Genomic DNA, 16,767 nt, shown 5'->3' with positions numbered 1-16,767 from the left:
TGCTGGCCCCGGGGAGAGGAATGACTGGACAGCTGAGTCACACTGATGCACTCACCAATAAAACTAATAAAAAAAGTAAAACAACCACAGAAATTAACCAGGTCCCGGTTTCCCAGAAGCATCTTAAGGCTAAAGTTCATCGTTAGAACCTTCGTAGGAGCGTCGTTAAATCTCAGAGCCGTTTCCCAAAAACATAGTTATTAACGTTGCATCATTTTATACACAGAAGATTGTCGCTAAACATAGAATCACATGGTTTATCCGTCTCTCCGTGACCAAAGTTGACTACAAATACAATGTTGCCAATGTCTTTACAATTGAAAAAAAAAAAGTTACGTATAGAAAGATGGTTCAAATGAAAAACCAGATGACAGCATTAAAATATAAACAATATGCTATAGACCTATTTAAATCATATTGAAATACATTTCATGTTCAATCAGTTTTCTATTTTGCTACTTGTAGTCTACTGTCTGTAACATGTGCACAATGATATGCCAAATCGGTGATTTAGTGATTTTTGGGTAAGCATTGGAATAAGCTGCCTCAATATTTGCAGCTGTAGGTGGTAAAATCTCTCTCGGAACTGATCCGTTGTCAGTATTGTGAAATAATTATGTTTAGGAAAGGTTTTAATGGAGAAAGCTGATCTGAGAGCAGCACTCCCTTTCTTTCAACCAGTATCGACACATGCTCCAACGACGCATCTAGTGACCGTTCTCTCTGCGTGGTGTTTTGGGAAACGCATGTTACATCTTCGTCCGTTCTAGGAATGATGCATCGTTAAATACTCGTAAGCCTAAATTACATCGATATTGGGAAACCGGGCCCAGGACAATTAGGTAGCAAGTCTCCATTGGTTGGATAGGGTCCCTTGTTGCTGCTTTCGATTCTCCAGTGTATAGCTGTGTTTCCATATTTCCATGTGCCCAGTGCTGTGCTGTGCTGTAGGTGTATTCAACAGGACTCAGGGGAACCAGCCAACTAAGCAGCCATATCAGATTGCTGTGTGAACTGTGAATGGTGGTCACGGGATGGGGTCGGGAACCCAATGTGCAGTGTGTGAGTGGCGTAGGGGTTGTGAGGGTTATGAGGGGTCAGACTCAGGGTTGTGAGGGTTATGAGGGGTCAGACTCAGGGTTATGAGCGTTATGAGGGGTCAAACTCAGGGTTGTGAGGGTTATGAGGGGTCAGACTCAGGGTTATGAGGGTTTTGAGGGGTCAGACTCAGGGTTGTGAGGGTTTTGAGGGGTCAGACTCAGGGTTATGAGGGTTTTGAGGGGTCAGACTCAGGGTTGTGAGGGTTTTGAGGGGTCAGACTCAGGGTTGTGAGGGTTATGAGGGGTCAGACTCAGGGTTGTGAGGGTTATGAGGGGTCAGACTCAGGGTTATGAGGGTTTTGAGGGGTCAGACTCAGGGTTATGAGGGTTTTGAGGGGTCAGACTCAGGGTTATGACAGAGGACAGAACAGGACAGGTGATGATTCCAAGATATCAAGATATCCATGACCAAGGTCAATTCCATTTAATTCAGTCAATTCAGGACTTAAACTGAAATTCAAATCGGAATTCTCACTGAATTAACTGAATTGAAATGTAATGAAATGACAGCAGTGGGTCTGAGCTTCTATCTATTAACATGTATTTTGGGGCTTTTAGTTGTGGTCAATTTACAGTGTACAAATTATTATAATTATGTTCCGGCCCCCCAACCATCTGCTCTGACAAAAATCAGCCTGCGGCTAATTCTAGTTGCTGACCCCTGCTGTTGACCTCTGGTACTGAATCAGTACACTGCTACGAACTCTGCTCCCATGCCACCACCATATTCGCCTACACTCTACCTACTGTTCATAACGGCAGCATTTCCTGTTTCCTGTCAAGGCCATGCAACTTCCTATGTAACTTCCTGTTCCAACCAAGAAATAGCTTCTATAGCCAAATAGAGTGCTACAATACTGAAGCCCATAAGGCGGTATATACTGTTACTGTCCCTAGTTTCAGTTAGACACCAGGCAGTGCTCAGCTTGTTGTAGGAGGCTGTATATACTGTTACTGTCCCTAGTTTCAGTTAGACACCAGGCAGTGCTCAGCTTGTTGTAGGAGGCTGTATATCCTGTTCCTGTCCCTAGTTTCAGTTAGACACCAGGCAGTGCTCAGCTTGTTGTAGGATATAAAAGGTTTTATTTGTCCACATTAGTTTCATTATAATTCCTATGCATCCTTCACACAGCTCAGGTTTACAGAGAATGTGTTATGTGTCAAATTGCAAGGCCTAAATCCTTCCTACTGAAGAACAGGTACAACAAATAACAAAAAAAGGCTGATATAATTTAGATTCCAAAGAATGAGGTAAAAATTCACAGTACAAATCCTTCAAGTATTTTTTTTTTTTTTTTTTATCAGCAAAAGTTGGAAATACACTTCTTTTACAAATCATCTTCTACTCAAGTCCTTTAGTTCACTTTTCCCTCCATATGTAGGAAAAACAAGACGAATTCCCTTCTAGTGGGGTGTTTTGGGGCCCCTGTGCTAAAAGAAGGAGAAGTGGGGGACGGGGTAGGCAGGCATTTTCATGATAGGCAACAGAAGCATTCTGTTGGGGGAGAAACCTTGAGGGGAGACATGAAAAGAGAGAATACTCCACATGAGTCCACAGCAGGCAGGGCAAAAGAAAAACACACGCTTCTGTTCTGATCTACTAGCCACTATACCCAGAGTCTAGGCCACAGAACTAGAATGAATAGAATACCAGGTTATCCATCAAAGCAGCATTGCTCTATTCATTCAATTTCTATGGTCTAGGCCCTAGACAGACCCTGTGTGCAGAGCTATACAGTAGATCCCAGAGAGAGGGGCAATGTGAGAGAGAGGGGGAAGGAAGACCAGAATGTCAATGGTGGTGAACAATGCAGGGCTGTGGTTGGTTGGCTGGTTTCTTTGTCTCATTTTTTACAGGTACTGTAATATGGAAAGGATATTCTTGTGGTCTGGGCTTGAGTGTGTGTTCTTGAGTGTGTGTTTCTCACAGTCTTGAACCCATATAGAAATCCCAAAGCAGCAACATGAGGCTGAGCGCCACACACCAGTGAGTGTCAGATAGAGATAGAGATAGAGAGAGAGAGAGAGAGAGAGAGAGAGAGAGAGAGAGAGAGAGAGAGAGAGAGAGAGAGAGAGAGAGAGAGAGAGAGAGAGAGATAGAGATAGAGATAGAGATAGAGATAGAGATAGATAGAGATAGATAAATAGATAGATAGACAGACTGTAGTGGGGAGGCTTAACCAGCATGCAACAGCATCTCCGAAGCACTGACGGACGGGGGGGACGGGGGGGGGGGGGTTAGTGGACAGGACATACCAGGAAAGCCAAATACAAGGACTTCCTTAATAATGTCCTGACTGACACGACTGGGTGGGTACTATAGGAACACTCGTTATATAGCAGGGCTTAAGGATTAAGTTGGGTATTTTAGACCTTACAGTTATATGGATTTCTTCACATTTTATTGTGTTACAAAGTGGGATTAAAATTGATTTAATTATATTTTTTTGTCAACGATCTACACAAAATACTCTGTAATGTCAAAGTGGAAGAAAAATTCAAAAAAAAAAATTTAATTAATGAAAATGAAAACACTAATATCTTGATTATATAAGTAATCTGATTTATTTGCCCTCAAGTGGCTTTTAGACTGTTACTTGGCATATCTTCTTGCTTGCTAGCTACTCTGTTGACAGTTTGACAAGAACATGTGGAAGCTAACTAGGTTGTTAATTTTCTACAAACAAATGAGCGAATGTGCTAGAAAGCGAAATAGTTACCTAGCTAATTAGTTGAATGTATTAAGGCCTGCAGTGTGAACAAGGATTGTGCAATATTTGCCCATTATTAATTTCAAAATGTCAACTGTAAGTCTTGCCATAGATTTTCAAGCAGATTTAAATCAAAACTGTAACTTGGCCACTCAGGAACATTCACTGTCTTCTTGGTAAGCAACTCCAGTGTAGATTCCCGCTCAGCCCAGTCAAAACTGTTCACTGCTCTGGCACCCCAATGGTGGAACAAGCTCCCTCACGACGCCAGGACAGCGGAGTCACTGACCACCTTCCGGAGACACTTGAAACCCTACCTCTTTAAGGAATAAACCCTACCCCACCCCCACAAAAAAAAAAAAATAATAATAATAATGTAAAAAATAAAAATAAAAATTGTAAAGTGGTTGTCCCACTGGCTATCATAAGGTGAATGCACCAATTTGTAAGTCGCTCTGGATAAGAGCGTCTGCTAAATGACGTAAATGGAAATGGAAATGTAGATTTGGACTTGTGTTGTTGGTTATTGTCCTGCAGAAAGGTGAATTCCTCTCCCAGTGTCTGGTGTAAAGCAGACTGAAGCAGGCTTTCCTCTAGAATTTTGCCTGTGCTTTTACCCAGTCTTTGCCGATGTCAAGCATACCAGTTACTCAGTGATGTGTTGTGTTGCATTTGCCCCAAACATAAGGCTTTGCATTAAGGCCAAAAAGTGTATACCTTTGTCGTGTTTTTTTTTCAGTATTACTTTAGTGCATTGTTGCATACATGATGCAGCTAAGTTCAGAAGGACGACTGCATCTTTGAGGTGTCTAGGTGGTTAATACATCATCCACAGCATCATTATTAAGAGATATTCAATGTCTGATTTGTTATTGTTACCCATCTACCAATCAGTACCCTTCTTTATGAGGCTTTCAAAAAAGCTCCCTGATATTTGTAGTTGAATCTGAGCTTGAAATGCAATACTGGACTGAGGGACCTTACAGATGTTTTATGTGTGGGGGACAGAGGAAGGGGTAGTCATTCAAAAATCATGTCAACCCCTATTATTATAGAAAGACAAATTGATGTGCTCAGCTCAAATTCTTGTAGTAGTAACAAAAAGTATTTGGGTGCCGGGTTCAAAAGGCATATACTGGAAGAAAGGAAAAACCTGCACTCACTGAAAAATTCTTTAACTTTTAATGTATTTTTTTAGCAGTAGCAGTCAGAACAAATGGACGCGTTTCGGCGTCAGCCTTCGTCAGCATTTGGAGAACAAACACATTGTCTTTCTTTTTGTAAATAATAACAGTACGGCAATGTGATGTCATCTATACATTTGGGTAAATGTCTATTGTTCTCCAAAGGCTGACGAAAGCTGCCGTCCGTTTGTTCTGACCTCTGCTGCTAAAAAACAATACATTCAATCTTCAAGAATATTTCACTGAGTGCAGGTTTGTCCTTTCTTCAAGTAAACCCCGATTATTTCACACAGAGTGAGTCCATTTAACTTATGTGATTCTCTCCCTAAACAAAATGGGTGAATACTTATGCAACAACAATATTTTAGTTATAACAAAATGTATTGATTTGTAAAAATGTGTAGAATTTTCTTTTCACTTTGACATTATGAAGTAATAGGTGTAGATCAATTACAAAAAAATCACAATGAAATCTGCTTCAATCCCACTTTGTAATGCAACAAAATGTGAAAAAAATCCAAGGGGGGTGAATACTTATGATACCCACTGTATAACTGTATGATACCAAACTTACAGCACTCCGCTCCAGTCTAAATAAAGGAGTATGTAGCCTTGAGTCCAACCCCCTGCTAGGCTAAGGCCCGTATTCAAAAAGCATCTCAGAGTAGGAGTGCTGAGCTAAGATCAGGTTCCACCTGTCCACAGAGTCTTATTCAAAGGCAAATCTGATCCTATATCATCACTCCTACTCTGACACTCTTTGTGAATACGAACCCATGGCTCTCTGGCGGTTCCTACTAGAATGTGTTGTGCCTACCCTGTAACCAGCCCGGTCCAGTCTCCCATCCTGCACATAAGACTCATTGAAAGCCCCCAGAACCAGAAATAGAAAGATCTCTCTGTGACGGAGGGGAGGGGCCTCCCAATGCCACGCAACAACACACAAGGACCAGTCTGTTCTAAGATTAGGGTTTGTGTGATGGAGAGAGAGAGAGAGAGAGGGAGGGAGGAAGAGAGCGAGGGAGAGGAAAAGAGAGAGCGAGAAAGAGGCAGAGAGAGTATGTATATATTATTCAACAAGCATCGTGAGTGTTGCTGTGGTTGTTGGGGGGACACGCTACTGGCTGCCTGGCAGAGCTGACTGACCGACCAGCCAGTCTAGCCAGAGGACCAGCCAGTCTAGCCAGAGAACCAGCAAGTCTAGCCAGAGAACCAGCCAGTCTAGTCTAGGAGTGGGAAGCCTACACTATGTGGACAGTAGGGCTGACCCCATTTAGTCAACTGGTCGATTGTTTGGCCGACAGGCTGTTGGTCGACCAATATTTTGTTAGTCAAGCTGTAGCAAATATATACAGTACCAGTCAAAAGTTTCGACACACCTACTCATTCAAGGGTTTTTCTTTATTTTTACTATTTTCTACATTGTAGAATAATAGTGAAGACATCAAAAATATGAAATAACACATATGGAATCATGTAGTAACCAAAAAAGTGTTAAACAAATCAAAATATATTTAATATTTGAGATTCTTCAAAGTAGCCACCCTTTGCCTTGATGACAGCTTTCCACACTTTTGGCATTATCTCAACCAGCTTCATGAGGTAGTCACCTGGAATGCATTTCAATTAACTGTTGTGCATTGTTAAAAGTTAATTTGTGGAATTTCTTTCATTCTTAATGCGTTTGAGCCAATAAAGTTGTGTTGTGACAAGGTATACTGAAGATAGCCCTATTTGGTAAAAGACCAAGTCCATATTATGGCAAGAACAGCTCAAATAAGCAAAGAGAAATGACAGTCCATCATTACTTTAAGACATGAAGGTCAGTCAATCCGGAACATTTCAAGAACTCTGAATGTTTCTTCAAGTGCAGTCGCAAAAACCATCAAGCGCTATGATGAAACTGGCTCTCATGAGGACTGCCACAGGAAAGGAAGACCCAGAGTTACCTCTGCTGCAGAGGCTAAATTCATTAAAGTTACCAGCCTCAGAAATTGCACCCCAAATAAATGCTTCACAGAGTTCAAGTCACAGACACATCTCAACATCAACTGAGGAGACTGCGTAAATCAGGCCTTCATGGTCGAATTGCTGCAAAGAAACCACTACTAAAGGACACCAATAATAAGAAGAGACTTGCTTGGGCCAAGAAACACGAGCAATGGACATTAGACCGGTGGAAATCTGTCCTTTGGTCTGATGAGTCCAAATTTGAGATTTTTGGTTCCAACCGCCATGTCTTTGTGAGACGCAGAGTAGGTGAACGGATGATCTCTGCATGTGTGGTTCCCAGCGTGAAGCATGGAGGAGGAGGTGTGATGTGCTTTGCTGGTGACACTGTCTGTGATTTATTTAGAATTCAAGGCACCAGCATGGCTACCACAGCATTCTGCAGCAATACGCCATCCCATCTGGTTTGCGCTTAGTGGGACTCTCATTTGTTTTTCAACAGGACAATGACCCAACACACCTCCAGGCTGTGTAAGGGCTATTTTACCAAGAAGGAGAATGATGGAGTGCTGCATCAGATGACCTGGCCTCATAATCACCCGACCTCAACCCAATTGAGATGGTTTGGGATGAGTTGGACCGCAGAGTGAAGGGAAAGCAGCCAACAAGTGCTTAGCATATGTGGGAACTCCTTCAAGACTGTTGGAAAAGCATTCCAGGTGAAGCTACTACATGATTCCATATGTGTTATTTCATAGTTTTGATGTCTTCACTATTATTCTACCATGTAAAAAATAGTAAAAATAAAGAAAAACCCTCGAATGAGTAGGTGTGTCCAAACTGTTGACTGGTACTGTATATATATATATATATATATATATATATATTGTGATGTCACGAGAGGCTACACAGCTTTCAGCGGGATTGCTCAAGTAGTGCAAGGAGACCAGGTTCAACCAAAACAAGGATTTTATTAAAGGTCTTGGGAAACTAACGAAAGTATAACACAATACTGTTCTCTGGTGGCTCTTAAGGGTTAACAGTTCAGGGATGTCTCTTCCACATCCAAAATCATAACTCTCCCTCCTCAAATAACTTTTCCCCAGTCTTACTGTCTTCCACGTTGCAGCTAGTGGCCAACCCAGCAAAACGTCCTTCCAAATGTCCCACACGTATTTCCACAGGTGCATATATCCAAAGGTGAGTATTTCCCAAAGGTAAGTATCTCCAAATCCTTATATTCCTCATGGAAGTGGACGTGCAGCACTCTTGTCCTCCAGAGAGCCCCGCTTGGAGACCGTGTCTCTTCCCTTCAACAAACCTTCCGCTCATCAGCTCCTGATTGGTTTCAGCTGCGTGGGAAGATTGGCCATAGAGGGTTGGAGTTCCCGACCATACCAGCAGATGGAGCCATAGCTGTCTGGGTTTGCAGCCATCTCAGGGGGATGTAACGTCCCTCCAGGACACAGCCTCTCGTGACATCACACATCCCCCTCCTCGGGACCGACGTCCTCGTCGGGGTAAAGGCAGCGAAGAAGGCATCACGCCGGGAGAGGGCGTCCGCATTGCCGTGGTGCTTGCCAGCCCTGTGGACAACAGAAAAGTTAAACGGTTGCAAGCTCAAAAACCATCTGGTTACTCTACTGTTTGATTCCTTGTTCTTGGCCATCCACTGCAGAGGGGCGTGATCAGATACCACCATGAAACGTCGGCCCAGGAGATAGAACCGAAGGGACTCCAGGGCCCAGACTACAGCCAGACATTCTTTCTCCACCGTTGAATAGTTCTTCTCTCTTGGAAGTAACTTTCTGCTTAGGTAGAGAATGGGATGTTCTTCACCGTCATGTGCCTGGGTGAGGACAGCACCCAGACCCACCTCCGAAGCATCCGCTTGGACAATGAATTCCTTCTTGAAGTCTGGTGCCACCAGGATCGGACTGGAGCAGAGTGCTCGCTTCAGGTTGAGGAAAGCCGCCTCCGCCGCAGGGTTCCACTTCACCATTCGTGAGTGGCGTTTGGTCGTCAGCTCCGTCAACGGTGCAGCTATGGTAGCAAAATCTGCAATAAAGCGTCTATAGTAGCCAGCGAGGCCCAAAAATGACCTTACTTGCTTCTTGTTGATGGGCTGCGGCCAGTCCTGTATGGCCCGCAGTTTGGCTTCCTGTGGTTTGACCAACCCCCGCCCAATGGTGTACCCCAGGTAGTTTGTCTCACTGAAGGCCACCTTGCACTTCTTCGGGTTTGCCGTGAGCCCTGCTTCCCTGAGCGAATCCAGCACCGCTTGTACCCGGGGTAGGTGGCTGGCCCAATCCTGACTTTGTATAACAACATCATCCAAATAAGCCGCTGCGTACACTCTTGTGGGGCGCAAGGACTCGATCCATCAGGCGTTGGAACGTGGCAGGTGCCCCGTGGAGACCAAACGGAAGTCGGGTATACTGGTAGAGCCCCTCCGGGGTGGCAAAGGCTGTCTTCTCCTTAGACGCCGGGGGTCAAGGGCACCTGCCAGTAGCCTTTTGTGAGATCAAGAGTGGTTAGGAAACGAGCATGCCCCCAAGGAGTCTATTAAATCATCGACACGAGGCATTGGGTATGCATCAAATTCAGACACTTCATTCAACTTTCGATAGTCATTACAAAATCGTACTGAACCGTCTGGCTTGGGAACTAGTACGATGGGACTTGCCCAGGCACTGTGGGACTCTTCGATTACTCCCAACTCCCGCATCTTCCTTACCTCCTTCTGTATAACCACTTTACGAGCCTCTGGCACGCGGTACGGGCGCTGGTTTACCGTTCGGCCAGGCATGGTGCGGATCTCATGTTGGACCACCTCTGTGTGACCGGGAAGGGAGGAGAAGACATCCTGGTTCTGCTCCACGAGTTCCAGGGCCATCTGTCGTTGATGTGGGGACAGATTTGGACCCAGCTGAACCTCTTCTCGCGCCGGTTCCTGGGTCTCTGTGGGGGTAGAGAGCTGAACAGCGCCTCTCTGGCGTGCCACTTCTTTAAAAGGTTAACATGATAAATCTGCTCAGTTTTCCTTTTATCTGGTTGCCTCACCTTGTAGTTTACTTCTCCCATGCGTTCAATGACCTCATATGGTCCTTGCCAGGTTGCCAGGAATTTGCACTCAACGGTTGGCACCAGGACCAGCACTCTGTCCCCCGGCTTAAACTCCCTGGGTTGAGCAGATCTGTTGTAGGAGGCTTGCTGTTGCCGCTGACTGGCCTCCAGGTGTTCCCGCATCATGGGATAGATGGCCTTCATTCTCTCCCTCATAGCCCTTACATGGTCGATCAGTGTCCGCTGTTGGCATGGCTGCTCCTCCCAGGCCTCCTTGGCGATGTCGAGCAGTCCTCTGGGTCTGTAGGAAAGCAAGAGCTCAAAGGGTGAAAAACCAGTAGAAGACTGAGGTACCTCTCTCACCGCAAATAATATGTATGGTAACAGCTGATCCCAGTTGCGCCCATCTTCCCCTACCGCTTTCCGCAGCATGGATTTTAGTGTTTTGTTAAAACGTTCGACTAGGCCATCTGTCTGGGGGTGGTAGACCGAGGTTCTCAGCTGTTTGATTTTCAGTAAAGCACAGAGTTCTTTCATCACCCTGGACATGAATGGCGTCCCTTGGTCCGTCAATATCTCTTTTGGGATTCCCAGACTAGTTGAGAGACGGAACAGCTCCTTGGCGATTTGTCTGGATGTAGCCTTCCTCAGCGGAATGGCCTCCGGGTACCGGGACGCATAGTCCAGAATGACCAGAATGTATTGATGTCCCCTGGCACTTTTCGGTAAGGGCCCGACTATGTCTAATCCAATCCTCTCAAAAGGAGTTTCGATAATGGGCAAGGGAATGAGCGGGTTTCTATATGTGGGCTTTGGCGCAACCTGCTGACACTCAGGGCAACTACGGCAGTAGTTCTCTATCTCTTTGTGTACTCCTGGCCAAAAGAAACGTTGCATGATTCTTTCCTTAGTCTTCTCTACCCCCAAGTGGGCCCCTAGCGGGTGTGTGTGGGCTAGGTTGAGTACTGTGGCCCGATAGGGCTGTGGCACGAGGAGCTGTTCATGCACTTCCTCATTTTTCTTGACTATCTGATATACTAACCCCCGGTTTACTGCGAAATGGGGGTAAGTAGGGGTTGTCTTATCACCTAACACTACACCTTCTAATACCTGCACATTTCTTAAGGCATTTGCAAGAGTAGGATCTTGTAATTGAGCCGTACCATACTGGCCTGTGAGAGGGGAAGCTCTTGGGTGCCTGGGACGTCTTCTTCACTGGAGAACGGAGCACTTTCCTGGGCTGCGTTCTCTTCTCCCGTATCCGGACCAGTCTCGGTGTCGGTCTGGGCACCTGCCATCCCTATCAGAGCCCGGGCGGGAGTGAGTAACTCGGAGGATTGCACCGGAGCCTTCCCAGGATGAGTCTTGCCTCTCCGTTTCCGAGGTACTCGGGTTATCCTCTCCTGAGACTCTCTCCAGAGTGGGTAAAAGGCTGGGCAGTCTCGTCCAATTAGGACAGGGACGGGGAGGGAATCAACCACCCCGCGCCGTCGTGTGTATGGTTCCCCGTGTGCTGGTCATTGTAAGTTCAGTAATGGGGTATTCTCTGGTGTCCCCATGGACACAGGAAACTGGGAGGACTTTCCCCGGGGGTCAGACACGTTGGGCCCACCAAATCCTTACGCACCAGGGTGGCCCGGCTACCAGAATCCAGTAAGGCCTCCACATCATGGTGATTCACAGTTACCGGGCAGGTGGGGGGTCGATCGGGGCCGCCATCTACGACTCCCAAGAGCGAGGCAAAACGGTGTGTGGGTGCTGAGCGGGAGGACTCCGCAGTGGGCATAGGTTCCTCGGCTGGTTTCCCACACTGCCAGGAGATATGTCCCATCTCCCCACACCGGTAACACTGTCGAGTTTCCCCCCTCCTGGTGTACTCTTCTTGGACCCGCCTGGTTTCTGGCTCCCCCCTGGAGCCGGGATAAGTCCTGACGTGGCTGGGTTCGAGACCTTGGGGTCCCTTTGGACGGGTTCTTTTCATTTGTGGTGGGGCCGCACTCCTGGGGTCTTTTCGGGAAGCATTCAGCATCTCCGCGGTGGCCTGGTACTTTTCCACAGCTTCCACGGTCAGATCAGCCGTGGTCAAGGCCTGTTGACTGATGAACCGTTTTGCCTCATAAGGCAGGGCGCGTAGGTAACGATCCACCACAACGGCCTCCACCACCGCCGCTGCTGTATTCCTCTGCGGATCCAGCCATTTCCTTGCGATTCGGACAAGTTCATGCATCTGCGCCCGAGGAGGTTGGTCTGGTTGGAAGGTCCAACTGTGAAAGCGCTGGGCCATACCAAACTTTGTGAGTCCATATCTGCTGAGGATCTCAGACTTCAGGGCATCATAGTCAGTAACCTGGTCAGGGCCCAGGTCCCGGACAGCATTCAGCGATTCCCGGTTAGAAAGGGGGCTAACAGACCAACCCACTGTTGCTTGGGCCAGGCTTCCCTAGTGGCCGTGGCCTCAAATGCATGCAGGTATGCCTCAATGTCATCGGTAGCTCCCATCTTAGATATAAAGTCACTTGCCTTTATTGGGCGGGTATTTTGGACCACCCTCTGTCTCTGCAACTGCAATTCCTCTGCCTTCAGAAGGTTGGCTTTCTTTTGCTCCTCCAAGAGAGCCACGTTTACTTGCATCTGGGCTTGCTGGCCAGCAACAAGGGCTTTCAATATGTCCTCCATTTCAGTCGGCGGGGAGCCTACGGCCAACTTGGAAAACTGGGTGATCAAACCTTCGGTATCCTCCTCTGACATGCACTATTAACGCTTGGCGTGCCCGTATTCTCCACCATCTGTGATGTCACGAGAGGCTACACAGCTTTCAGCGGGATTGCTCAAGTAGTGCAAGGAGACCAGGTTCAACCAAAACAAGGATTTTATTAAAGGTCTTGGGAAACTAACGAAAGTATAACACAATACTGTTCTCTGGTGGCTCTTAAGGGTTAACAGTTCAGGGATGTCTCTTCCACATCCAAAATCATAACTCTCCCTCCTCAAATAACTTTTCCCCAGTCTTACTGTCTTCCACGTTGCAGCTAGTGGCCAACCCAGCAAAACGTCCTTCCAAATGTCCCACACGTATTTCCACAGGTGCATATATCCAAAGGTGAGTATTTCCCAAAGGTAAGTATCTCCAAATCCTTATATTCCTCATGGAAGTGGACGTGCAGCACTCTTGTCCTCCAGAGAGCCCCGCTTGGAGACCGTGTCTCTTCCCTTCAACAAACCTTCCGCTCATCAGCTCCTGATTGGTTTCAGCTGCGTGGGAAGATTGGCCATAGAGGGTTGGAGTTCCCGACCATACCAGCAGATGGAGCCATAGCTGTCTGGGTTTGCAGCCATCTCAGGGGGATGTAACGTCCCTCCAGGACACAGCCTCTCGTGACATCACAATATATATATATATATATATAAAAATATATATATATATAAAATATATGGCACACGAGACACCTGTCTGATTCACGCATGTCTCATTGGACTAATGCATTGCGGAGGCACACCAGTATCACCAGCAGTACATTTACCCTTAATTCCCATAATTTATAATCTACAATGTTTGTCTGGCTAAGGTCATTTCTGTTAATTCATTCAATATATTATTATTACAGTATTTTACCGTTCTCAATGTCAGAGTGGACACGTTGTTTGCAGACCGCACAACCTAGGCTACACTTGTGAGGAACAAGTTTTGGTTTATTTCATTCCATTTATGAGTTGTCAATTTATTAATTATATTTTATTTGTAGTGCTCTGGTCAATGTTGAGTAAAGATGTGCACCTGATTATACATAGAAGTAGGCCTAGGCTACCTGGCCTGCATGCAATTGTAGGCCTATAAATGTGCCCATTTGGGGATCTGATAGTATTTCTGATTGTCTTAACTCACCACCACTGTGGAGCTTCTCAAAGTAAAACATGTTTCACCTCAAACAGCAAGTAAACAAAGTCTGTTTTTACATCCATTGAGAATAACAATAGTTCCTCAACGTAGCCTATTAGAAAAATCTTACCAGCTCTCTTTCTCTTTCGACCACTCGGTGTGAAAGGGGAAAAACATGTCATGCTCTTATCCGGTGGAAACGTCATAAAATAGGCCTACCTGATTAATTCTTATCCCTTGCGCAAATAGCCTACAGCTGTGTCTGTCCGGAGCTCACTGGTGCAGGAAACTCTGAGGGCCCAGAATATTTTATACAACTTTGCAAGTTGGCTAGCGCAAGCTTCAGGTCGGACCAAGTTGATAGTTGATACAATGTTTCAAGTTCCTTGCAGACAGTGCGTAGACAATGTGATTTATAGGATATTTATTTTTAACAGGATATTTTCTACCTGCAGGCTTCAAAGTTTTTATTTGTTGGCTTATGTAGGCTATTTGTACATAGTTGGCAATGGCAATAAAAGTTACTTAAAATGTTGATTAACCACATGATAATTTTGATATACGAAAACTTTATTATAAATGAAATGAAACTGTTCCACGAAAATATGAATATGAAAATCATAAGTGGCACGCAGATCGGTAGAAATGGTAAGATAAATTGGCACTCCAAATGAAAAAGGTTGCCGACCCCTGGTGTAGCTTAATGGCAGCAGCAGCTGGAGGAGGGTCAAGTTTTATTTTCTTCTGGTTAGACTATCTTGATCTCTGGCTCCCTCTTGAGTCATTTGTGTGTCTTAATTATTTAATCCCAGTGCGCTTAAAGCATCAGACGAGCTTAGTAACCTACATATAGCCTAGTTGATTTTGTTAACACATAGGGTGGGTCTATATAGGGAAGAATACACGCTTTAAAAATTTCGACCAATCGATTGGTCTAAAGAACAGACGACCAATGCTCCCTCTAAGTTGCGTGGGGACTGGCGCACAGTGCGCAGAAGAAATATCAGCCCACGGGGAGGAGCACGAGATTGAACTTCACTCAACTTTCTAGTTTTCCCCGTTAGTTAACACTATCAACGTTTTCCTTTACTGTGGCAATAGTGGTCGAATCAATGCAATATTAGCCACTTTCAATGCAACATACCGAAACAAAACGAACTATGCAAGAGATTTTGTTGTAGGCAGAACGCATCGGAGTAGGATTTTATTGCGCACGACTCAGCCAGCAATCAGAGCTGCAGTAGGCCTATATGCAAATAGACCTTTGCCATCTATGGATATGTGCCATTTACTTTGAGCTGGACTGTGTTTACAGCTGTGGTCGTGAGTAGATGCGCTGGTTTTGAGATCAAAGCAAGAGATGCATGTAGCCACGTGCACATTTTGTTCACATCCTTTGCTAGTTAGTGAGTTATTAGCCCAGTTATATATAATTTGTAGTCAGCAATAGGGGAGTGATTGCTTCCTACAAGAGCACAAAACGTGTACATTTCTAGACATCTTTGAAAAGCAAATCAGGTAAAGAGCTTTGTTTTTGTCTTAAAGGGGCAGTGTTGTAATTTGAGACAGGCTTGAATAAGCTAAGTAGCCAATAGGCAGAGGGTAGCATAATTTGTCTGATTCTCTGTAATAATGGTAGGGGAATAATAATGCATTTTATTTTGTAAAGTGATTTCTTGCATTAAACACAACAATATTTTCAGTCACCTCTTTGTCTGATGGACAAGTGGATAAACAGGTTAATGTCAAGCCCTGCATGTTTTTTTCAAAAGTCTCATGTATTGTAGGCCTACATTGAACACCACACATTGGCTGCTACTGTAGGCTGAATGATAGAACAGCTATTTCCATGTAGAAATGTTAAGGGCTGCATTTTCTCCATTGTTTTGGATGGTAGGCCACTCGGGTAGGCCTACATTATGATCAAATAGCAACAGTAGCCTACTTGGCCACTGTTAAAACTGTAACTGAAAGCAGGTACAGCCTGGAAGTTGCACAGAATTTTCACAACATTCAAGTTTGCGCTCAGCAGACCTGAAATTTGCTCAGTGCCACAAAATATTAGAGGGAACATTGCAGACAACAGTCTCGGTCGACTAAGATTTGTTTGTTGTTGTCGGGGACAGCCCTAGTGTAGAGTGAATTAAACAGTTACGCTGTTAATGTATCCATGTTTATAAGGATATAGTAGAGCTTTGAGATACAATTGGTTGGAAGAGGTTTTGTGTGTGTGTGTATACTGTACTGCATTACAGTAGAGCTAGGTTTGGTTAGAAGGTAGTCTAGAGAGGTAGTGTTAGTGTGTATAACCCATATAGCCTGTCCCTGTGTGTGTTGGTGGCATCGGTCTCTGCCTGGCTGGGCAGCTTTGAATGGGGTATCTGGCTGTGTCTGGCTGTGGATAGAGAACAGGGGGGCTACACTGAGGAGAGGAGAGAGATATCCAGAGAGTCAGGATGGGGGAGGGGACGGTAGGACGGACAGACAGACAGACAGAACAAGCAGCAGTCTGGACACTCAGGCAGGCGAAGAAGCGCAGCAAGGCTTGCTCCAACCACAGTAAGAACCAAAAGGTTATGATCAGTTCCACTTTTAATTTAGCTTTTAGATTTTCCCAATTCTTCCATTTCAGATTCAATGGGAATGTACAGTATCATTTTCCAGTAGGGCCTCCAACAGGTGTAGGAAGGAAAAGAAGAGTGAGGTGAGGCAGGCGTTAACCCCATAGACTCAGAGAACGGGTTGGAGGCGTGACTTACCGTAGGCTGGGGCGGCTGCAGCACTGTATCCATATGGAGTCCCGAAGCCTGTCAGACATGTTAAAGCCATGTGGACTATTAGCATCGCTGGATAACTGGACATAATGGTAACATGCACAC

At 45.3% G+C, this 16,767-nt stretch overlaps 1 protein-coding gene across 7 annotated transcripts in view; it reads right to left on the bottom strand.

Moving 5' to 3' along the window:
- Positions 1–16,767, bottom strand: part of LOC121573461 (spermatid perinuclear RNA-binding protein) — a 252,881-nt gene that overhangs the window by 65,535 nt on the left and 170,579 nt on the right. For 6 of the 7 annotated variants that reach the window (XM_041885474.2, XM_041885476.2, XM_041885473.1 and 3 more), the window contains one exon: positions 16,648–16,695. In XM_041885474.2, the coding sequence (XP_041741408.1) occupies positions 16,648–16,695 (48 nt within the window). Of the gene's footprint in view, positions 1–2,160; positions 2,612–16,647; positions 16,696–16,767 lie in introns of those variants that run through there. The other variant, XM_041885479.2, reaches the window with a different exon arrangement.

The sequence above is a fragment of the Coregonus clupeaformis genome, chromosome 9 (genome assembly GCF_020615455.1).
Source record: "Coregonus clupeaformis isolate EN_2021a chromosome 9, ASM2061545v1, whole genome shotgun sequence".
NCBI lineage: Eukaryota > Metazoa > Chordata > Actinopteri > Salmoniformes > Salmonidae > Coregonus > Coregonus clupeaformis.
This window is presented reverse-complemented; position numbering and strand designations above follow the sequence as displayed.